Source organism: Macaca thibetana, chromosome 3 (genome assembly GCF_024542745.1).
Source record: "Macaca thibetana thibetana isolate TM-01 chromosome 3, ASM2454274v1, whole genome shotgun sequence".
Lineage (NCBI taxonomy): Eukaryota > Metazoa > Chordata > Mammalia > Primates > Cercopithecidae > Macaca > Macaca thibetana.
Window position 1 is genome coordinate 149,583,104 of NC_065580.1, and position 21,562 is coordinate 149,604,665.

General features: G+C 49.6%; 1 protein-coding gene across 2 annotated transcripts in view; it reads left to right on the forward strand.

The window, feature by feature from the left end:
• The window catches only part of SDK1 (sidekick cell adhesion molecule 1), a 978,941-nt gene that overhangs the window by 812,775 nt on the left and 144,604 nt on the right, over nt 1–21,562 (forward strand). For both annotated transcript variants that reach the window (XM_050785652.1, XM_050785653.1), the window contains 3 exons: nt 11,120–11,229; nt 13,736–13,886; nt 14,484–14,721. In XM_050785652.1, coding sequence (XP_050641609.1) covers nt 11,120–11,229; nt 13,736–13,886; nt 14,484–14,721 — 499 coding nt within the window. The remainder of the gene's footprint in view (nt 1–11,119; nt 11,230–13,735; nt 13,887–14,483; nt 14,722–21,562) is intronic.

Sequence of the window (21,562 nt, forward strand, 5' to 3'; positions counted from 1 at the left end):
ATGGGAGATGGCCCAAGGGGAGCCGCAGCTGGTGGGAAAGGCCGTGCTTGGGGGCTGGCTGGCTTTTGTCTAAAATCACCCCTAAGAAACCACAGCTGCTGGTCACCGAGCTCACTAGCATGTGCCAGAGTGTCCGGGGCTGACTTCGTCCCATTGGGGGCTCTTGACAACCCTTTAGGGTGACCATTGTGGTCCTCACTATGTGGACAAGAAGTCTGAGGAGCTCAGTGTCTCTCGGACATGGGCCCAGCCAGGCCTTATGCCCCAGAGCTTTTGGCCGAGGAGCCGCTGCTTCCTGGGCAACGGAGCAGAAGTCCTCACCAGCCTTTCAGGAATTTAGAAGTATTAGCAGGGAATCACCCAGTGTGTGGCGCAGGGAGCATCAACATCCCTATTTCCTCTTGAGAGGGGTCAGATCTGATGGGAGAGAGGGACAGCTGCAGATGGGGAGGTTGCAGGACTCAGCTCAGACAGGGCCCGGGGCTCCCAGAGCAGGGGCCATGTGGCGGGGAGATGGCTTCCAGGAGAAGGGATTTATGGAGGAGCTGGTTCCTTCAGGGCATAGGGTCGGGCGGGAAGACTGTTTTCAGGGGACACGCTTGGGAGATGTGAACAAACTAGTCAGAATGCAGAGAGCGCAGGGGAGCTAAGGCAGGCACCAGGCACTGTGGACTGAGTGTACCCCCGATTCCTGTGCTAAAATCCTCACCCCCAAGGCGAGGGTGTCAGCTGGCCTTTAGGAAGGGATGGGGTCATGGGGTGGGGCCCTCACCAATAGGATGAGTGCCCCTCTCCTTCCACGACGTGAGGACACAGGGGCACTTGGCCATCCCCAACCTGGAAGGGAATCCTCACCAGGACTTGCCCAGGTTGGCCCCTGGTCCCTTCAGTCCCAGCGCTGTGAGGAAATGAACTCCCATTGCTTGTAAGCCACCTAGTCTGTGGCGGGTCATTACAGCAGCCGGACCCACTACAACAGTGGGGATGGTGGGTTAGGAGGGCACCAGGCACCCCTGGGCCTGGAGAGGGAGGCTGGACCACTCAGCATAGCAAGAGTCATGAATTGGAGTCAGGTGAGACGGATGAGTGGGGGCCTGTGGGTTAACAGGGGGCCCAGACTCATCTCCTGCCCCTCCTTCCCTGTGGCTGTGAGCCCCAAGGCCCAGAGCACCCTGAGGCCTGCCCTAGGTGGAACCCTGCGGGGTGCGTGACGTGGGGAGGGAGGCCTACGCGGAGGTGCACATATGGGTCTCCTCTCCGCACTGCTGTCCTCTCCGCACTGCTGGCCAGAGAAGCCACCTTGCCTGGGCCCTGAAAACCAACAGTTGGGCAGCCCTGACCCTTTGGTTTGTTTTAAGATAGTAAGGACACTGGCTTTTTTTTTGAGACGGAGTCTCGCTCTGTTGCCCAGGCTGGAGTGCAATGGTGCGATCTCGGCTTACTGCAACCTCCGCCCCCCGGGTTCAAGCAATTCACCTATCTCCGCCTCCCGGGTAGCTGGGATTACAGGCATGCGCCTGGCTAATTTTGTATTTTTAGTAGAGACAGAGTTGCTCCATGTTGGTCAGGATGGTCTCGAACTCCCGACCTCAGGTGATCCTCCTGCCTCGGCCTCCCAAAATGCTAGGATTACAGGCATGAGGCACTGTGCCCGGCCAACACTTGCATTTTTTAAAACTCACTGATCTATCAAAATAGTTCAAGCAAGAGGGTGGGAGCTTCTAAATCAGGGTCCTACCACTGAAATCAAGCAAATGTAAGAGAGACTGTGGAGGAGACCCCGCCACATGCAGGAGGGGGTGGGGGACAGAAGGAGCACTGACCCTCGATGACAGAGGACGATGGTGTCGTGACCAGAAATAGGGCTTTCCACAGGCGGGGCCCATCATAGGAGGAAGACCACGATTCTGGGGTGAGGCTGCCACGTGTGAGCTGCTGGAGCTCAGAAGCATCTGTCTGTGGTCGGTAGGAAGGAGCTCCCGCACCCAGGTCTCTGTCTCCTTGTGGAGGGACAGGAAGGGCCCCAGGAAGGAGGCCTTGCAAGAGAGAGGAAAGAGGAGGCAAGGAGAGGCTCTGGAGGGTCTTCATTTGGGGTTGCTGGGGCAGAAAAGGGGCCAGATGGGGAGTGGGGGGAGAGTGAGGGAGCCGGCGCCCCGGGAGCCCAAAGCTCAGGATCGGGGGACAAAACTCCGTCACTCCATAGCCCTTCTGCCTCTGAAGATCGAAAGGATATTAAACAGTAAAGACAAAACCATGACAACCTGGAAAGACAGAAGTCCCAAGGGAAGGGCTGGGAATCCGGAGCTGGGCTCGTTCAAAGCCTGAAGTCTCCTCAGGAGCTAAAATAAATGCAGCACAGCGTCGATTCCCCTGCCGACTCATCAGGTGTGCAAACTCTGCAGTTTGTTTGGGGGAACTGGCCTCTGGGCCTTACTGGGCCTTACTGGTTTCCTGTGCCTTTGCCAGAAGCTCCCATCTGTCCCTCCCTCCGCAGGGGCCCTCCAGCCGCCTCCTCTCGGGAGGCTCCGTCTGGCTGTGGTGGGCGCGGGGAGCAGCCCTCAGAAGGAGGGGTACTCGGTGTCTGTGGAAGTTGCTAGATGTGCAAGTTTTCCTGCTGACACCAGAGTTTCAGCCGGGCAGGGTGCGCCTGGCTTGGTGGGTTTCCATGGAAGGGGTTCTGGAGCGTCTTTTTCTCCTCCTCTTAGCTCTGGATGGAGGGGGGCCGCCTCCTCGCGTCCCTCCTCCCCTCCCCACATGCAGCTGCACCTTGTCTGCTTCCTCTCCATGTGCAAAATTACCTTCGGGATGAGGTTAATGACTGTCCTCTGAGCAGCCATTGACCCTGGCCTCTGGAGTGCTGAGCTCATCATGGCCACCACAGCCTCCCAGTGGGGGTGTTCCTGGTCCTGCCTAGCCCACCAATTTCCACCAGTTTTCCCAGGGGCCGGACCTCGTGTGCACAAACAGGCCCAGCCTCCTGGCCCACTGGCACCAAACCCCGGCCAGACCTGGGAGTGGGCAAGCCGGGGGTGCGTGGCAGGCGGCAGCATCCCCGTGGGTATAATGGACAGACAGCACCCCTAATGGGCCTGAAGGACTGCCCCTGCCAGGTGGCATTTGAAATAGATGCCATTTCTGCCTTTGTCCTAAGTCTCGTAAAGCACTGTTTATTAGCCTTAAAAATGTTAAAAACAAAGCCCTTCAAAATCCCAGCTTCCCCACAGAGCTTTGATTTGTTTTATCTTTAAGGAATTCTGCCTCCCTCTACATCAGCACATTGTTGGTGAGCACCCAGTTGCTTCTAGAACACTCTGTCTTGGCCTTGAAATCTAACTGGAGAGCCAGAGGAGCCCAGCCAGGGTTAAAGAACTCCTGTCTCTCAAAAAAAAGAGTCCTCATCTCTTCAGACAAAAATGTTAACCTTTTATTATAGAAATTTCAGTTTATCCCCTAGAGGTCGCTAAGTAAAGTTACATTTTTGATGATCATTTGTTTTGGAGCTCCGCGTAAAGCAACCCATTTTCAGTACTGATTTTTAAATCATTTGCATGTTCATTTGTAAATTCATTCATGTGTTAAACAAACACCAAGTTGAGACTGGACCTTGGAAGAGATGCTGGAGGTGCAGGGATGGGTGAGACCCTGGCCTTGCCTCAGGGCGAGTCCACAAGCAGCCAGAAGTGATGACACAGCATGGTGAGAGGACTCAGAGGCCGAGGAGAAGGAGTCAGTGCCGTGGGGATGATGCACTCCAGCAGGGCTTGCCACACTTCTTCTGTAAGGGTCCCAATAGTAAATACTTTAGGCTTTCCAGGTCAGATGTTCTCTGTTACAGCTCTGCAGTTCTGCTGCAAAAGCGTGAAAGTAGCTATCAGCCACACAAACCAGTGACTGTGGCTGTGTTCCAATAAAACTTTATTTACAAAAACAGGAAGTGGGCCAGATTCGGCCCCTGGGCCAGAATTTGCTAACTGCAGTACTAGAGCCCTGCTTGTTTGTGTTTGAAACGGGGTCTCCCTCTGTGGCCCATGGTGGAGTACAGTTGCATAATCACCACTCACTGCAGACTAGACCCTCCGAGCTCCAGCGATCCTCCTGCCTCAGCCTCCAGAGTAGCTGGGACTACAGGCATGCACCACCACACCTACCTAGTTTTTGTATTTTTTTATAGAGATGGGGTCTCATCATGTTGCCCAGGCTGGTCTCGAACTCCTGGACTCAAGCAAACCTCCCACTTTGGCCTCCTGAAGTGCTGGGATTATAGACATGAGCCACTGAACCTGGCCTAGAGCCTGCTTTAATATAACTGCTAGGGGCCATCTCGTTAAGGAAGGTAATTGTGTTTGACTTACTGTGTGTTAATTTGGCCCAGACCCTGTGAAGTTAGATGCTACCTTGTAGAAGATTATAAGTTGCAAAGCCAGAGGTCGCGGTTATATCGCTCTCATAGCTGGTTTAATGTCTGACTTTTTGATCTTATTGAGCATTGTTTCTTTCATTCACGCTACATACTTTGACTTATATTCCCCTCCGAACCAGTTTTACCATCCCACTAGTTCCTCATTAATGAGCGAAATAAATCTTTGACACACACTATGTATTCGTATGAGAATTTGTATTTATTTATTTTTGAGGCAGGGTCTCGCTCTGTCATCCAGGCTGGAGTGCAGTGGTGTGATCATAGCTACTGCAGCCTTGACGTCCTGGGCTCTAGTGATCCTCCTGCATCATCCTCCTGAGTAGCTGGAGCCATGCCTGGCTAATTTTTTTTTTAAATTATTTTGTAGAGATGGAGTCTCCCTCTGTTGCCCAGGCTGATTTTGAGCTCCCAAGCTCAAGAGATCCTCCTGCCATGTCTCCCAGGAGTTGTGTTTTTATTTATTTATTTATTTATTTATTTATTTATTTATTTATTCTTTTGAGATGGAGTCTCACTCTGTCACCCAGGCTGGAGTGGAGTGGCGCAATCTCAGCTCACAGCAACCTCCACCTCCCAAGTTCAAGCGATTCTCCTGCCTCAGCCTCCCAAGTAGCTGGGATTACGGGCACGTGCCACCATGCCCAGCTAATTTTTGTATTTTTAGCAGAGACGAGGTTTCACCATGTTAGCCAGGCTGGTCTTGAACTCCTGACCTCAGGTGATCCACTTGCCTTGGTCTCCCAAAGTGCTGGGATTACAGGTGTCAGCCACCATGCCTGGCCAGGAGTTATGTTTTTTGTTTTTTGTGTGTTTGTCTTAGATGGACTCTCACTCTGTCACCAGGTTGGAGTGCAGCGGCGTGATCTCAGCTCACTGCAACCTCCACCCTCCTGGTTCAAGCGATTCTCCTGCCTCAGCCTCCCGAGTAACTGGGACTACAGGCACGTGTCACCACACCCAGTCAATTTTTGCATGTTTAGTAGAGATGGGGTTTCACCATGCTGGCCAGGCTGGTCTCGATCTCGTGACCTCGTGATCCACCCACCTCAGCCTCCCAAAGTGCTGGGATTACAGGCATGAGCCACCACGCCCGGCCTGGGAGTTGTGTTTTTAAATGAGTGGTTTGACAATGATGATCCGCACTGTGCCGGGGATACATTGAAGAGGCTATGGGAGCACAGAATTAGGACATAGATTCTGGCAGCCTAGCGGGAGCAGTGAGAGGCTGAGAGGGATGCTGCCCTGAGGCTTCCCAAAGGCCGGATGCTCTCCAGATTCCAAAGGAGTCAGCCAGTTGCAGAGAGGAGGGGTGGAAGGAGCAGACACACTCTGAGAGGGGGAAGAGCAGTGCAGGGGGACAGGTGTTGGAGACTGCGTGATGCCTCCAGGTAATGACAAACTGCGGCTGCAGGAGGAAGTGCACGCAGAGCCTAATGGAGCCATGTGGCGCCTGCCTGGGTTCACCAATCATTTGGCACCTGTTCCAATCAACATCTTTCAAAAAGGGAGACCAGGCACTGGGCAGGAAGGGCAGGGGAGTTTGACCTTGGCTGCCACCTTCAATGGTCTGCCCTTGTCCCAATCCGTTGATTCTGGCCCTGGAACCGTTTTATGCTCAGCAAAACAACAGCCCTGTAGATAATCAGACACTCGCTGCTCAGAAGGCAGGTGAAGGGAGTCACCTCATGGAGAACGGCCCCAGGGCCTCGGAAAGGCCTCCCTCCTCAGGTCCTCCCTACGGGAAAGGATGAAGTGGAGATTGGCCGCCCCACTGGCCCCCGTTTCTTATTTATTTACTTATTTATTTTTATTATTATTATTATTTTTTTTTTTTTTTTGAGATGGAGTCTCGCTCTGTCACCCAGGCTGGAATACAGTGGCGTGATAGCTCACTGCAAGCTCTGCCTCCCATGTTCACGCCGTTCTCCTGCCTCAGCCTCCTGAGTGGCTGGGGCTACAGGCGCCCACCACCACGCCTGGCTAATTGTTTTGTATTTTTAATAGAGATGGGGTTTCACTGTGTTAGCCAGGATGGTCTCGATCTCCTGACCTTGCGATCCACCTGCCTCAGCCTCCCAAAGTGCCGGGATTACAGGCGCGAGCCACCCACCCTGGGCCGGCCGGGTTGCTGACCATTCAGTGGTTTCCCAGCATCTCTGCAGAGGGAGCCGCAGGCCCAGCGTTCTCAGAAAAACCTGATGAGCCTGGCTGCCTCTGGCTGTGCTTTCCCCCACTCTCCTGCTCTCTCAACGCACGCTTGCCTTTCTCTCCCGGGCAGCCTCCCAGGCCTTACTGGTTCTCTTTCGTTCCTCTTTGTCATGGGGGTGGAACAGCCCTGAATCCCGGAACCACTGCCCTGACCCCCACGGACCCCACAGCAGCCCTTGTGTGCCCTGAGTGCCCAGTGCCTGAACCGGATCGGGGAGCCCACAGGGTCAGGAAGCCCCCAGGCCTCAGGTGAATGCTTCTGGGGCCGGGAAAGTAACCAGACAGACTGAATCCATACATGCCGAGCATCCAGGCCAGAGGAGGGCAGGGAGCTCTAGGCAGCGCCCCCACCCAGGACCCCAGCGTTCCTCCATCTTGTTGATTTCTCCCTCAGGCAGCCCAAAACACACATCCAGGGTGGGGAGGGTGGGGCTGCAGGGGCAGACCAGAGGAAGGAGACTTGGAGTCGCTTAGCGAAGGTGAATGAGCATCCGTGGTGCAGCTTGGGGTCTTGGAGAGTAAGTTGAACCTACCAGGTGTCTGTTTTCCCCGACACATGCACAGACCAGGCAAGGACCTGGAAGGCAGGAGGCTGCCAGGCAAAGCGCCCACCGGTCACTTGGTACCGTGAGCTACGCATGTGAGTGACGTGCACCCTGACTGCTGGCTCTTCCCTTAGCGCTTACACGTCATTGAGTGATAAATAAAAGGTCCTGAATGGACCGTCTGAAATTTTTAAGTCATCCCTTTTTCTTCCTTTCTTCCTTTTTTTTAAAAAATAAAAACAAAAACAAAAAACTTTCTATGAAATCGCCCAGTGCTTTGGTTTAATCCCTAGAGGACTGGTTTCCCTAAGAGGAGCCCACCTAAGTCACCGAGAACTCTAAAACCGCTAAACCAGGCCATGGGGCCCGCATTCAACAGGGAAGCACTTTGCACCCAGTAAAATCCAACTGAAAAAATGCGGGGCTTGGTCCTCCCCACTCCCCAGTATCTGGTCCCAGCCCGCCCACGACCCCCATCTCCTCCCCTGAGACACTGCCTAGGCAGCCGGGGGCCTCCCACGGAAGCCTGAGCAGCTGTCTTGCTTGCCCTTCCCTCTGTGCTGTGGTGCGTGTTCTTTACCTGGAGGCCTGTAAGGTGTTGTGAGCTGTGCTGATCTTGCAATAAACACTCGGTGACCTTGAATGAGTCACTCATTTCTGGACCTCGGCTTCTTTCAGCATAGCATGGGCTGGAATAATGTCCTCCAGCTTCCTAGCTTATGGGTGGACCCATTCATGCATCAGTCACACAGATAAATATTGCACGGCCTCGCTGGGTGCGGCAGCTCACGCCTGTAATCCCAGCACTTTGGGAAGCTGAGGCAGGTGAATCACGAGGTCAGGAGATTGAGAGCATCCTGGCTAACACGGTGAATCCCCATCTCTACTAAAAATACAAAAAATTAGCTGGGTGTGGTGGCCGGCGCCTGTAGTCCCAGCTACTCGGGAGGCTGAGGCAGGAGAATGGCATGAGCGGCAGAGCTTGCAGTGAACTGAGATCATGCCACTGCACTCCAGCCTGGGCGACAGAGCAAGACTACGTCTCAAAAAAAAAAAATTATTGCATGGCCCCTCTCCACTGCACACTGTGCCGGGGCCAGAGCTTTCGAGCCGACTTGAGTGAGCTACCCTGAGATCCCCGGATCCTGAAGTTAATTCTCTTTTTGCCCATTAGGATTGGATGGCTCCAATCTCAGCATTCTGCCCCTGGGTCCCTTCCCTCTTCACGGACGCAATGGAGGGAGGCAGCTGCCATGGTGCCATGGGCCCTGACGGGGCATAGGGAGGCCTCAGTCCTGTCTGACTCAAGAGCTAGTCCAGCCCCAGGTTTGCCTAGACCCTTCCCTTCTCCGAGATGGGTGTTCTGTGGAACCTTAATCTATCCACCTAACTCTTGTTTTCTGTGTCTCTGAAGTGAGGATTGGAGAGTTTCGATGGCTACCCCCAGTGCTGAGAACTGGTTCACTTTGGTGCCAGGGGACTTGCCCCCTTCACCTCTAGCTGTGCCAGCTACACAGTCTTTTCCTAATGGCACCGCCCTGTGCTTTTGCCGACTTCGGGGCTGTTCATTATGTACGCTGGTCTCCAGCTCATTCTCTACCAAATGTTTTTGGCCCGTCATTCTACACTTCATTTTACTGTTTCTTTTTTTAATTGAAGTGAAATTCACCTCACGTAAAATTAACCATGTTAAAGAGTACCATTCACAACTCAATAGATTCCCAGTGCCATGCAACCACCACGTCTGTCTAGTTCCAAAATGTCTTTATCACGCCACGAAGAGACCCCACACCCAATAGCAGTCACTTCCCATCCTCTCCTCTCCCCATCCCCTGGCAACCATCAACCTGCATTCTGTCTCAATGGATTGAAAGATCCTGGACATTTCATCAAATGGAATCGTGCGGTGCGGGGACTTCGGGTCAGGCTTCCTTCACTTTGCATCCATCATGTTTTGAGATTCGTCCATCTGGTAGCAGGTGTGGAGGCTTTGTTCCTTTCTATGGATGAATCCTGCTCCATGGTGCAGAGAGTCCTTTGGTTTATCCACTCAGTGCTGGGCGTTTGCCTTGTTCACGGCTTTGGCTGTTGTGACTGGTGCGCTAGGAGCATGTGCCTGCAGGTATCTGTTAAGACACCTGTTGTCTGTTCTCTTGGGTCAATGCCTGGGGACAGAGTTGCTGGCTCATGCGGTGACTCTGTGTGTAACTTTTGGAGAAGCCCCTGACTGTGTGGATGTTTTCAGCTGAGAGCACTGAGAGTTTTGCGCTTTGCCTTTCAAGTTCTCTAGGAAGCAGGCCACCAGCACGCCTGCTTACACAGTCTCCTCTGCATCCATATCTCCAGTTGACCAAGGTCGTTTTGAATTCTCCTGCCACCCTCCCAAGACTTGGCCACCCGCCAACTTGGTTTCCTCTGCACACTTAGTGAGCACGTTTCCTATCCTGTCATTTAAGCCACTTACGAAGCGTTAAATGCACCAGGCCCCAGGCCGATCCCACTCCAGCAGCCAGTTTGTCCTGACATGCTCTCCATGCTTGCAGCTGGCCTTCTCTGTGTCCCTTTGGGTCCCCCAGAGCCACAGGGTCACACGAGACCAGAGTGTGCTTGTGATGGGGGTACAGAGATCTCCAAAGAAGAGCTCCAGGGCTCTCCTGGTGGGTACGAGGCCATGGCTGTCTCCCCTGTGACTCCCTGGCACAGCTTGTGTGGCACCGTCAAGGGTGGAGAGAGGGACACGGTCAGCTTGGTGCAGCAGTAGAAGCGGCACTGGCACTTTGGTTTCTTAAAAGCACAAGGATGAGGCCGGGTGTGGTGGCTCACGCCTGTAATCCCAACACTCTGGGAGGCCAAAGCAGGCGGATCACGAGGTCACGAGATGGAGACCATCCTGGCTAACATAGTGAAACCCCGTCTCTACTAAAAATACAAAAAATTAGCTGGGCATGGTGGCGGGCGCCTGTAGTCCCAGCTACTTGGGAGGCTGAGGCAGGAGAATGGCGTGAACCCGGGAGGCAGAACTTGCAGTGAGCTGAGATTGCACCACTGCACTCCAGCCTGGGCAACAGAGCGAGACTCCGTCTCAAAAAAAAAAAAAAAAAAAAAAAACAGCACAAGGATGAGTGCGAGGTGGGGCTTGGGGTCAGATTAGGGGAAATGGAATGCTACCGAGCAGGCTGATGGTGTGGAGCTCCCAGACAGGGAGTAAAATTAGCACGGGGCAGACCACGGGGCAGGAGCAAAGACTCGGGAGAGGCAGAAGCTGGGGAACTTGCAGGGCACCCTGCAGGCATCACCAGCAGACCTGGAAAAGGCGAGTCTCTGTTGAAGGAAGTGGCTCTTCCCTCATCAGCGCTGCCAGGAGGCAGTTTCTTTAAATCTTAAGGGGACTGGGCCTGCTGGTCTGGCTTCCAGGGCAGAAGCCTCATCCTTCCCTGCCTAAGGACCTTCCTTACGCCGTGGGCCAGCAATGGCGTCTGTTTGGTGTGTGGTTGGGGTAGAAGCTGGACCCCCAGCCTGTGCCCACCATTCCGTCACTGTTCACCATGGTCCTGGCCAAGTCTTCCTCTCCAGGCTCTCTCTGAGCCCTCACTTGTCAAAGAGAGGAAGGATGAGATGGTATGGACGGTCCCCTCCATCACTGATGGCCTCCAAGTCCTCAGAGGTTTGTTCCCAGGGGTTTCACCCTTTGGGTCCAGTCCTTCTGTGGCCCAGTTCTTGACTGTGAACTTTTGACTAAAACTCACCCAGACTTGATGTTGGGCATAGCAAGAGCCTGTATCTCCAAGGCATGAGAGGGGATTGTGCAGGACTCAACTCATCCCAGGTGTGGGGACGCCTTGCAGCCCTGCCCAGCTCACTAGGTACCAGCAGGTGCACAAGGTCTACAGGGCAGCCTGAGTCCCTAAGGCACGTCTAGCCTATCTCAGTGTCTCACTCTGCACAGGTGGGAGCTATCGGCGACGAGGAGGAGTGGGTCACCCTCTATGAAGAGGAGAATGAGCCTGATGCCCAGACGCTGGAGATCCCAAACCTCACGCCCTACACTCACTACAGGTGAGAACAGCAGTAATAAGCTGTTACAGGAGGAAACGCTGGCAGCCCAGGCAGGTGGCTTCTGTTGGCAATAGTAAAACCCAGTCGTATGCATGCAAATGAGATGTTTCCAAGCGGCAATAACAGTACATCAAAGCCTTAAGGAGCAGGCAGGATGCATAGCTGGGTGTTATTCCAAGGGAAATGATAGGCAGATGTTAGACTCATGAGGCTCCTTCTATCAGTACCAGCTGGCAAAACACCCCATAGAAATGGCCCACTATTATATTAGGCTGAACAGCCAAGAACCACAGGCAGCAGAGACGTGGCACTTTACCAAACTCCACAACCTCTTGGGACTATTAACATGCCTTGTGCAAACAAAGCAGACGTCCTCGGAAGATTCTTCTGCTCCCCTTCCCAGGCAGGGCCCAGGAGCTGCTAGTCTCACTCATCAAGCAATTAACATACCATTTAACCTTTAGCTTCTTCATCCCTGAAACTGATCTGGGCAATAAATCCCTGGCCTTAACAAAGAGTAGGGTGATCATGAACTGTTAGTGCTGTGATCACTTCCCGTAAGGCCTTGGAAGGAGATGGAATTTCCAGTTATCACCAGACTTTGAGTCTGATAATGTCATTGTTCTGCCAGGATGGATACATTTCATACAATTGGAGAATGGAAGAGTAGGAATTACTAATTCAGGGACTAAAAGGTGGAATTACATCCTTGTGAAGAATTTTTCTTTCCAGAACAAAACCAAAGTTAGAGTTTAAAAAAAAAAACAGCCTAATGAGAGATGCTGTTTATCTTGTATTCATTTTAACATCCTTCAGAAGCTTACAACAGACAAATCAAGACACAATACACAGTTTTTTTAAAGAAAAACGTTCAGCTTAAAATGAGCTGTTGGGATTCAAGACTTACCGTGTGAAATTAACTGAAGCTATATAATGATTTAAAAGATCAGAAACTGTAAGTAGAGATCAGTGTCCCTGTCTGAAACTCAGGTACATTTGGGGAACCTCTATAGCAAATGCGTATGTGCACACTTGGGACTTTTTTTTATTGTATGTAAATTGAATTCAAATAATTGTTTATGTATGGATAAAGAAGAGACTGAACTGAAAGCACTCCTGTAGATTTTAGAGAACATCGAACTCCACCCTCATTTTATAGTCAAGGAAATGGAGATCGTCAGATTTGCTGAAGGTCTCACAGTTCCTCATTGGATTGGAATCACAGAGTGCGGTGTGAAGCCTGAAACTTTGATAGAGGCCTCAGTTAACTTAGAAAGTTTGTTCTGCCAAGGTTGAGGACGCGCCTGTGACCCAGCCTCAGGAGATCCTGACAACATGTGCCCAAGGAGATCAGGGCACAGCTTGCTTTTATACATTTTACGGAGATGTGAGACATCAATCAATATAGGCAAGAAGTGCATTGGTTCAGTCTGGAAAGGTGGGACAGCTTGAAGCAAAGGCAGGAGGACTCCAAGCAGGGGAGGGGGCTTGCAGGTCACAGATAGGTGAGAGACAAAGGGTCGCATTCTTCTGAGTTTCTGATGAGCCTTTCCAAAGGAGGCCGTCAGATCTGCATCTATCTCAGTGACCAGAGGGATGACTTTGAAGAGAATGAGAAGCAGGTTTGCCCCAGGCAGTTTCCAGCTTGCTTTTCCTTTTAGCTTAGTGATTTGGGGTTCAAGATATTTTCCTTTCACCCCTTGTTCTTCTCCTGAACCAACAGAAAAAGAGGTTCAGGGTGCTGTTTGGGTCATTTAAAAGGCTAGACTTCAAAACTGCCATTTGCTAGTAACATCCTGACATTCTAATTCAGTCCCATAGCTACTTGCACCTTAACTCCTTGAGGTTTTCCTAAACTTGAATCAGGGCAACTAATAACATTGATTTCTGGACACCCAATCCATCCAACTACGTTTCACTTGGAAGTTTAAATTTTTAAAATTGTTGAGTTGCAGTTGATGTACCTGTACCTTTCTTTGAAGGCTTCTAGGGGGAAAAGGCCACATATGCAATTTGCTTTTTTTTTTTTTTTTTTTGAGGCAGAGTGTCGCTCTGTCACCCAGGCTGGAGTGCAGTGGCATGATCTTGGTTCACTGCAACCTCTCCTTCCCCGGTTCAAGCGATTCTCCTGCATCAGCCTCTTAAGTAGCTGTGATTACAGGTGCCCGCCACCATGCCCGGCTAATTTTGGTATTTTTAATAGAGACGAGATTTCGCCATTTTGGCCAGGCTGATCTGGAACTCTTGACCTCAGGTGATCCCCCGCCACCTCCCACCTTGGCCTCCGTAAGTGCTAGGATTACAAGTGTAAGCCACTGCACCTGGCCACAGTTTGCAGTTTTAATGAAACCAGGTGAAAGGAGGGTATCCTTGAGCAATAGCCTTTATGTATGGGTAGACACCTATCTGAGCCCTCCCTTGAGAAACGGTCAGGGCCTTTGTGGTTTCATTCTTTTCCTTCTTACCTTTGCTTGGCCGTAAGTCTCATCAGTGGTTTTGCCTTTAGATTTCGAATGAAGCAAGTGAACATTGTCGGGCCGAGCCCCTACAGTCAGTCTTCCCGGGTCATCCAGACCCTGCAGGCCCCACCCGATGTGGCTCCAACCAGCGTCACGGTCCGGACTGCCAGTGAGACCAGCCTGCGGCTTCGCTGGGTGGTGAGTGGGGGTGAGAAGGGAGGCTGGAGGCACACGGGTCCTGGATTAGCCACGGCACACACTAATCCAGGGCTTAGGAGTTTCTTGGTCACGCCTTTGTCCTAGTCAAAACTAATCTCATCGTCAAACCAAAAAGTATTGCATTTTACAATTAGTGTTGGATCTTAGGCCAGCCCAGGAGATCTGATTAATTAGTAGCATTACTCACTCTCTTCTTGGAACTGAGGAATATTCCTTGGGGCAGGAAAGCTGGTGGTGCCTCACGCCGGATCTCTAAGTCCTTAAGCTAGGTCAACATGGAACCAATACTCAGTATTTGTAAGAGAGCCAGCCTGATATTTAATCAGAACATTTGCCCACAAAATTAAGCCAAAATGTATTAAAAGAAATTATATGCAGCCAAAGTTACTGACATGGTTTCATTTAATTCACAGAAGAAAAGTTTCAGGGAAAAATAAAGTAGATGCTTCTAAGACTGTTTCTCCCAGGAATGCCTCCTCCATGGAGTTGGCCTCACAGGACAGGCCCGTCCCTTAAGACCTGTGAGGGTGGCAGTTCTGAGATGTCAACTCATCACGGCCCCTTGTTCCTTCCTAGCCCCTGCCAGATTCTCAGTACAACGGGAACCCTGAGTCCGTGGGCTACAGAATTAAGTACTGGCGCTCAGACCTCCAGTCTTCAGCACTGGCCCAAGTCGTCAGTGACCGGCTGGAGAGGGAATTCACCATCGAGGAGCTGGAGGAATGGATGGAATACGAGCTCCAGATGCAGGCCTTCAACGCCGTCGGGGCCGGGCCGTGGAGCGAGGTGGTGCGGGGCCGGACGCGGGAGTCAGGTAAGGGGAAGGCGATTCCCGTCCTGCAGACACCACATTAGAGATGGGGCTGAGGGCCCCTGAGCCTCCAGATCCCAGGCTAGTGGTGTCTCATTGGCCTGTCCCACTTGTGTCTGTCTTGGAGCTTTCCTAATCCTGTGTTAGGCCAGACTCGGCAGGAATTTCCACCTGATTTCATTAGGGCCCCAAGCCATTCATTGGAAACTGGTGATGATTTCCAACAGGGGCTCGACTCACATTACTATTTTCTAAATGAGGGATAATTTTCACTACCAATGATGAAAAGCAAGAATGTGTAAAGATCCTATGGGGAATCTTTAAAATACAAGGTATTCAGGACCTTCTTGTCACAAATTAATAGAGGTAGTAGATTAAGTAATCTAGCCTGTGGTAATAAATAGACCTCTAAAAGTTTAATTGCTTGGACATAATAGGAGTTTATTTCTCACTCATATTGTGGTCTAAGGTGGGTGTTTCTATTTGGCGGGTCGCTCTTTTCCATGAGGTGATTCAGGGACCCAGGCTCTACTGTTCTGTGGGAATAATCTCCATCTGCACCCAGCTGCCAGCAGGGAAAAGAAGGCAAAGAATGGGCCTCTTCAAACCTGTTCAGGAGTGGAATGTCACTGTTCGTCTCAGTCATGGGGCTCTGCCAGTTGCCAGGAAGAAATGGAGATGTGTTTTTGGCCGACCTTGAGTAGACCTCTGCTGCACTGTGCTAATGCTGAAAGTAGCCGCCTAATCTTCTAGGCTTTGCGGACTAACTTCCACCAGCCAACGGTGGGTCAGAGGAGCTTTTCTTGCCCCCCTTGAATTTTTAGAAACCCAAGGGAAGGATGACAATTAACACTCATGAAGGACTCACCGTCACCTGACCCCAGTCCCTTCAGTCTGATCTGAATTAGTGAGGTTCTGTCTGAAGAAGGAATGAACCAGCTGCATCTCTGCCCCACACTTCTTGGATGAGAGTCACAGCATGTGCTTGATTGCGGAGGGGCTGTTCATTCTGGACTAACCTAGGCTGTTAGAAATATGACTTAAAGTCCTGACTTTGTCCAGACGTGGGATGAAGAGGCAGTATGAAGGGTTGAGATGGTGAACTGGGTCGGTGGCCAGAGGAAAAGGAAATATGACTTAAATTACAAATATGACTTAAATTCCTGACTTTGTCCAGACATGGGATGAAGAGGAGGTATGAAGGGTTGAGATGGTGAACTGGGTCGGTGGCCAGAGGAAAGGACAAGACTCCCCCACTTCTTCTCCCAGGGAGCCTAGATCCATTTTGCTTATTGATTCAAACCCTCTTATTCACTCTCTTTTCCTTCTCTTCTCTGACTCTCTGCGTTAATGAGAATATTCGGTTCCATTGTTTTTGCTGTCATAGACATGGCTGTTTCCTGGAGACAGCTCCTGAGCCCAGCTCCTTTCCTTGGCGCTCCGAGGGGACAGAATCGCCTTGAAGCTGGGGAGTCAAGAGGTGGCCAGGGCCTGCCTACAGCTGTTTCCACCCCGCAGTCCTCGGAAATGCCCTGGGGCCTACTCTGTCCCCCACCCAGAGCCTCCCTGCTTCTGTCCCTGTGCTACAACGCCATGTAAAGAGACAGTCCCCGTGCTGTTGTTTTCAATAGAAAAATTAATTAACTTGCTAGATGCTGGAAACTGCCACAGGAGACACAGTTGGAACTCAGAGTGACTTTGATGGGAAATGGACAGAAAGATGAGCTAGGAAGCCAAGTGCATGTTGGGTATCAGAGAAAAACCTCGCACGGTCAGCGGGAGGAGGCGGAGGACACGGGGGCACAGGGCCTGTTGGCATGGCTGGAGGCGGCTATAGGGGGGACCGCCATCCTCAGGACAGAGGAGTTTAAAAGGGAGGAAAGCATAGACACTTGGGGGGCCCAGGGCTCCCGGGCCTGGCCTGTTTGCTCCAAAGATGAAGAGGGAAACATGGAAGGTGGTGCCGAGGTGGGAGGGCGGCCTCTGAGGACGGCTGGAGGGAGGATGCAGATCAGCTCACAGCAATAAGGAAAGGGACCCTGGAGCCCCAGGCAGTGCCAGCCCCTCACCTCTTCCTGATCTTATCCATGCCAGGTGCTGCGATGGGTGCAGGTGTGCCCAACACCACCCTTCTACCCTCAAGGGGGCCAGGCTGGGGTGAGGAGTCTGTACCCTGGGCTTGGGCCCAGCAGCACCTGGCACACCAAGGGCACCAGCATATGCCCAGTGTATCTGCAGGTGCCACCCGCTCTGTGTGCCATGGCATGGAAGGGCCTGGGAAGCTCTGGATAAAGGCTCCTCTCATCCTTTCTTGTTCATTCCCCAGTTCCCACCAGTGACAGGTCTGAACCTGCTGCCACCCTTGTAGGTTTTGCTGTAATGCACACTGGTTTGCATCGCACACAACCCCCTGGGTTTCCTCAACGCTGGTCCACTGTCAGTCACCAGCGGCAAGCAAAAGCTCCTGTGCCACTTTGTGGCTTTATCTCTTCCTACTCTTCTCGGAGTGCAGGAGGTGAGGGTAGACGGGAGGACTCTTAAGCAGTAGCAGGGAGAAGCGGAACCATGGCCGAGTGGGAATGCTCTCAGGGCGTGGCGTGAACCCTGGAGCCCACCAATGAGAGCCCTGGAAGAGCAGCCATGGTGATAACCAGTATGCTTTTGAGAGGACCAGTGTTTCAGGAGGGAACTGCCCAAGCAGTAGGGTTGGGCCCGGTGTCCCTTGGCTCTCCTTCAGACTGCAGCTTTCATTACGTTCCAAAGGAAAGGTGGAGACGCACCAACACACAGCCTGGGATTGTGGTCACGTGGATTTCGAAAACCTCTGTTATCTTCACTATATGAATCTTTGTGACAAAGAAGAGAACTTGAGAAGTTCAGAGGGACAGTTCTAAATCCAGGAAAAGGCAGGCCAAGAAAATATTTATTCAAAATTAAAACTTCTGCTATAACCAACAAAAAATTATAGATAAAATATAACTTTCTGAAATCTTAAATGTATTGGCCAGACATAGTAACCCACACCTATAATCCCAGCACTTTGGGAAGCTGAGTCTGGAGGATCGCTGGAGTCCAGGAGTTCAGTCTAGGCAACATAGTGAGACCCCATCTTTACAAAAAATACAAAAATTAGCCAGGTGTGGTGACATACACCTGTAGTCATAGCTACTTGGGAGGCTGAGGTGGGAAGATGGCTTGGGCCTGGGAGTTTGAGGCTGCAGTGAGCTGTGATTGTGCCACACTCCAGCCTGGCCAACAGAGTGGGACTGTGCCTCAAAAAAATAAGTAAATAAATAAATTCATCAATGCATTCGTAAGAAAAACAGGGAAATCCTCAGGTGTCAGAGGCGTAACAGGAACCAGGAAGAGTTCAGCAGGAAGTGTTGGGCTGGTGCTGCAGCTGTCCTGGGTGGGGTGGGGATTGGGCTGGACCTTTCCTGGTGGTTTCAGGACCTAGGATTTGACGAACTTGCAGGAACAAGAGAGTCAGCTTTGAATCTGTGTAAGGGGAGAGTTAGGGCCTAAACTCCTGCACTTGAGACACGGCTCTTGAAGGCCTTACCCTCCTTCCTAGGAGAGGCTGAAACTCTGCCTGCAGAGGTTTGACTGTATGTCTACCTGGACTCTGAGTAGAGAATGAAAAGTCAGTCTGTGTCCTGTGCCCCACTCAGGACTGGGTTTTGAATTTGTATTATATGAATGGCCTGGGAACTCCCAGAACAGAAATTAATGTAACATTTGGTTCCAGAAACCAAAAACACAAGCAACTAAAGAAAAAGTAGATACATTAGACCTCATCAGAATGAAAACCTTTATACTTCAAAGAATGTCATAAAGGAAATGAAAAAAACTCCCCAAATGGAAGAAAATATTTGCAAATTATGTATCTCATAAGGGATTTATGTCCAGAATATATAAAGACCTCTTACAACTTCACAACAAAAAGACAAATGACCCAATTAAAAACTGGGCAAAGGATCGGCATAGACATTTCTCCCAAGGAGATTTACAAATGGCCAGCAAGCACATGAAAAGATGTTCAACATCGTGAACTGTTAGGGAAATGCAAATGTAAGCTGTAACGAGATATCACTTCACACTCTAAAATAAGATGGCTAAAATAAGAAAAGCTGGACAATAACAGGTATTGGTGGGCACGGAGAAACTGGAACCCTTGTACGTTGCTGGTAGGAATATTAAATGATTCAGAAACGTTGGAAAACAGTTGGCATTCCTCAAAGGGTTGAGCAGGGAGTCACCATGCGACAAAGCAACTCTACTCCTAGGTATGTACCCAAGAGAACAGAAAACATATGTCTACACAAAATCTTGCACATAAATTGTTCATAGCAACTTTATTCACAGTAGCCAAAAAGTGGAAACAACCAAAATATCCCTCAGTGGACAAATGGATAAATAAAATGTGGTCTGTGCATTCAGTGGATGATTCAGCAATAAAAAGGAATGGAATTCTGATACATGCTACAGTGTGGAGGAACCTTGAAAACATTAGGCTAAGTGAAAGAGACCAGGCACAAGAGACCACATATTGTATGATTCTATTTGTAGGAAACATCTAGAACAGGCAAATCTAGAGAGGCGGAAAGTAAATTCATGGTTTCCTAGACTAGGGGACAGCATTTGAGAGGAATGAGAAATGATTGATGATGAAAACAGAGCTGCTTTGGGGGATAATGAGATATTCTAAAGTTCATCGTGATGATGGTTACGCAACTCTGAATTCACTAAAAAAAAGTTGAATTGTACAATTTAGAGGAATGTATGATATATCAATCATCTCACAATAAGGCTTTCAAAATAAAAAAAGCTTAGCCTTCCTGAGATTAATTTTATACAGATAAAATGTTATTAAAATAAGTATAGGCTGGGGGCTGTGATTCATACCTGTAATCCCAACACTTTGGGAGGCGGAGGCAGGAGGGTTACCAGGAGCTTGATACCAGCCTGGGCAACATAGTGAGACCCCATCTCTACAAAATAAAAACAAAAACTACAGAAAATTAGCCAGGCATGGTGGCACATGCCTGTAGTCCCAGCTATTGGGAGGCTGAGACAGGAGGACTGCTTCAGTCCAGGACGTTGAGCCTGCCGTGAGCTATGATCACACCCCTGCACTCCAGCCTGGGTGACAGAGCAAGACCCTGTCTCTAAAAAAAAATAGTAAGTATGGCTCATAGATTGTACACTTTGCCTATGGTTGTAAAGCCAGGAAGATCTATGTATAATATCTTCTTACCCTCAGGGAAAACAGTGATCAACTCTTCCTGAAATAGTTACATATCATACCCCAATAAAGGATTTTACTCTCCTCCAAAAATAAAACAAAAAGAAAATACACAAAAAACTAAAGAAATATGGTTTCAGGCCAGACCATCTGGGCAACCAACAGAGGTAAAAATGATTCCTCTCGGGAGAGATATTGCCAAAACCAAATTATCCAAAATGAAAATCAAGCCTTTTTAAAGATGAATCACAATTGTCAAGCACACAGGCAATAATTTGCCATGAGTAAAAATGACCAGCTTTAAAAAGAGAGAAAGAGAAAGATAGAGGGCTTCGATTACATTAAAATACATACAAGTCTGAGAGAAAATATACAATAACTACATTTAAAATTATTAAAGTCTTAAATAAAGCATTAAAATTTTAAGTAAAGATTAAGGTACCGTTTCTTAAAGCAGTTTTTTTTAGAAAAAATAAATGGGACACAATCATTGAAAATGAAAGCAGTTTAGACACTGCCAAAAAGAGAATTACCAAATTAGAAGCTAGATTTGAATAAATAACTCTTAAAACAACATAAAGACAGAAGATTGAAAGTAGATTAAAAGACATAAAGAACAGAATGAGATCTACCAGATAGCTAATAGGACTCAAAAGGGAAAGAGGAAGAAAATGAGAGTTACAAAATACACAGAGATAATAGCTGAGAAAGTCCAGGGTTGATGGAAAGCGTTATTTACAAGACTGAAGAAACACCAATCCTGAGTGGAATAAATAAAACTGAATTCATATCAAAATGTATTTGGTACAACTGTAAAATGCCTAAGAGAAAATCTTAAAAACAGTTGGAGTGAAAGGCAGATAATCACAAAGGCAAGACTATTTGACTGAGGTAACTACTCAGGAACAACAGAGGCCAGAAGACAATGAGATGGTAATCTTGAAGGAGCTAAAAGCAAATAACTGTCAGTCTCAAATTTTATACCCAGCTGAACTAATCTTCCAGGATTTCATCCAGAAAACAGCAAAGTAAATGCTATATAAAAATGGAGACAATTTAATCAAACTAGAAATATCATTTTGAAAATTTTTTGAATAACACTCTTTTTTTTTTTTTTTTTTTGAGATGAATCTCACTCTGTCACCTGGGCTGGAGTGCAGTGGCATGATCTTGGCTCACTGCAACCTCTGCCTCCTGGGTACAAGTGATTCTCCTGCCTTAGCCTCCCAAGTAGCTGGGATTACAGGTGCCCGCCACCATGACCAGCTAATTTTGTATTTTTAGTAGAGATGGGGTTTCACTATGTTGGCCAGGCTGGTCTTGAACTCCTGACCTCAAGTGATCTGCCCACCTTGGTTTCCCAAGGTGCTGGGATTACAGGCATGAGCCACCACACCTGGCCAAGAACCCTCTTTAAAAAAAAAGGAAACCTATGGCAAAACTGCTGATTTGAAACTCTCTCTCTCTTTTTTTCTTTCTTTTTTTAACATTTCCAGCTGTTGGAAACCTATCTTATAGAGTCAAGAGAATGCAGAGGATAATATTTTATGTGTAAATGTATTCCAGGTTTTTTTTCTTCTGACTTTGTTCTTTTCAGAC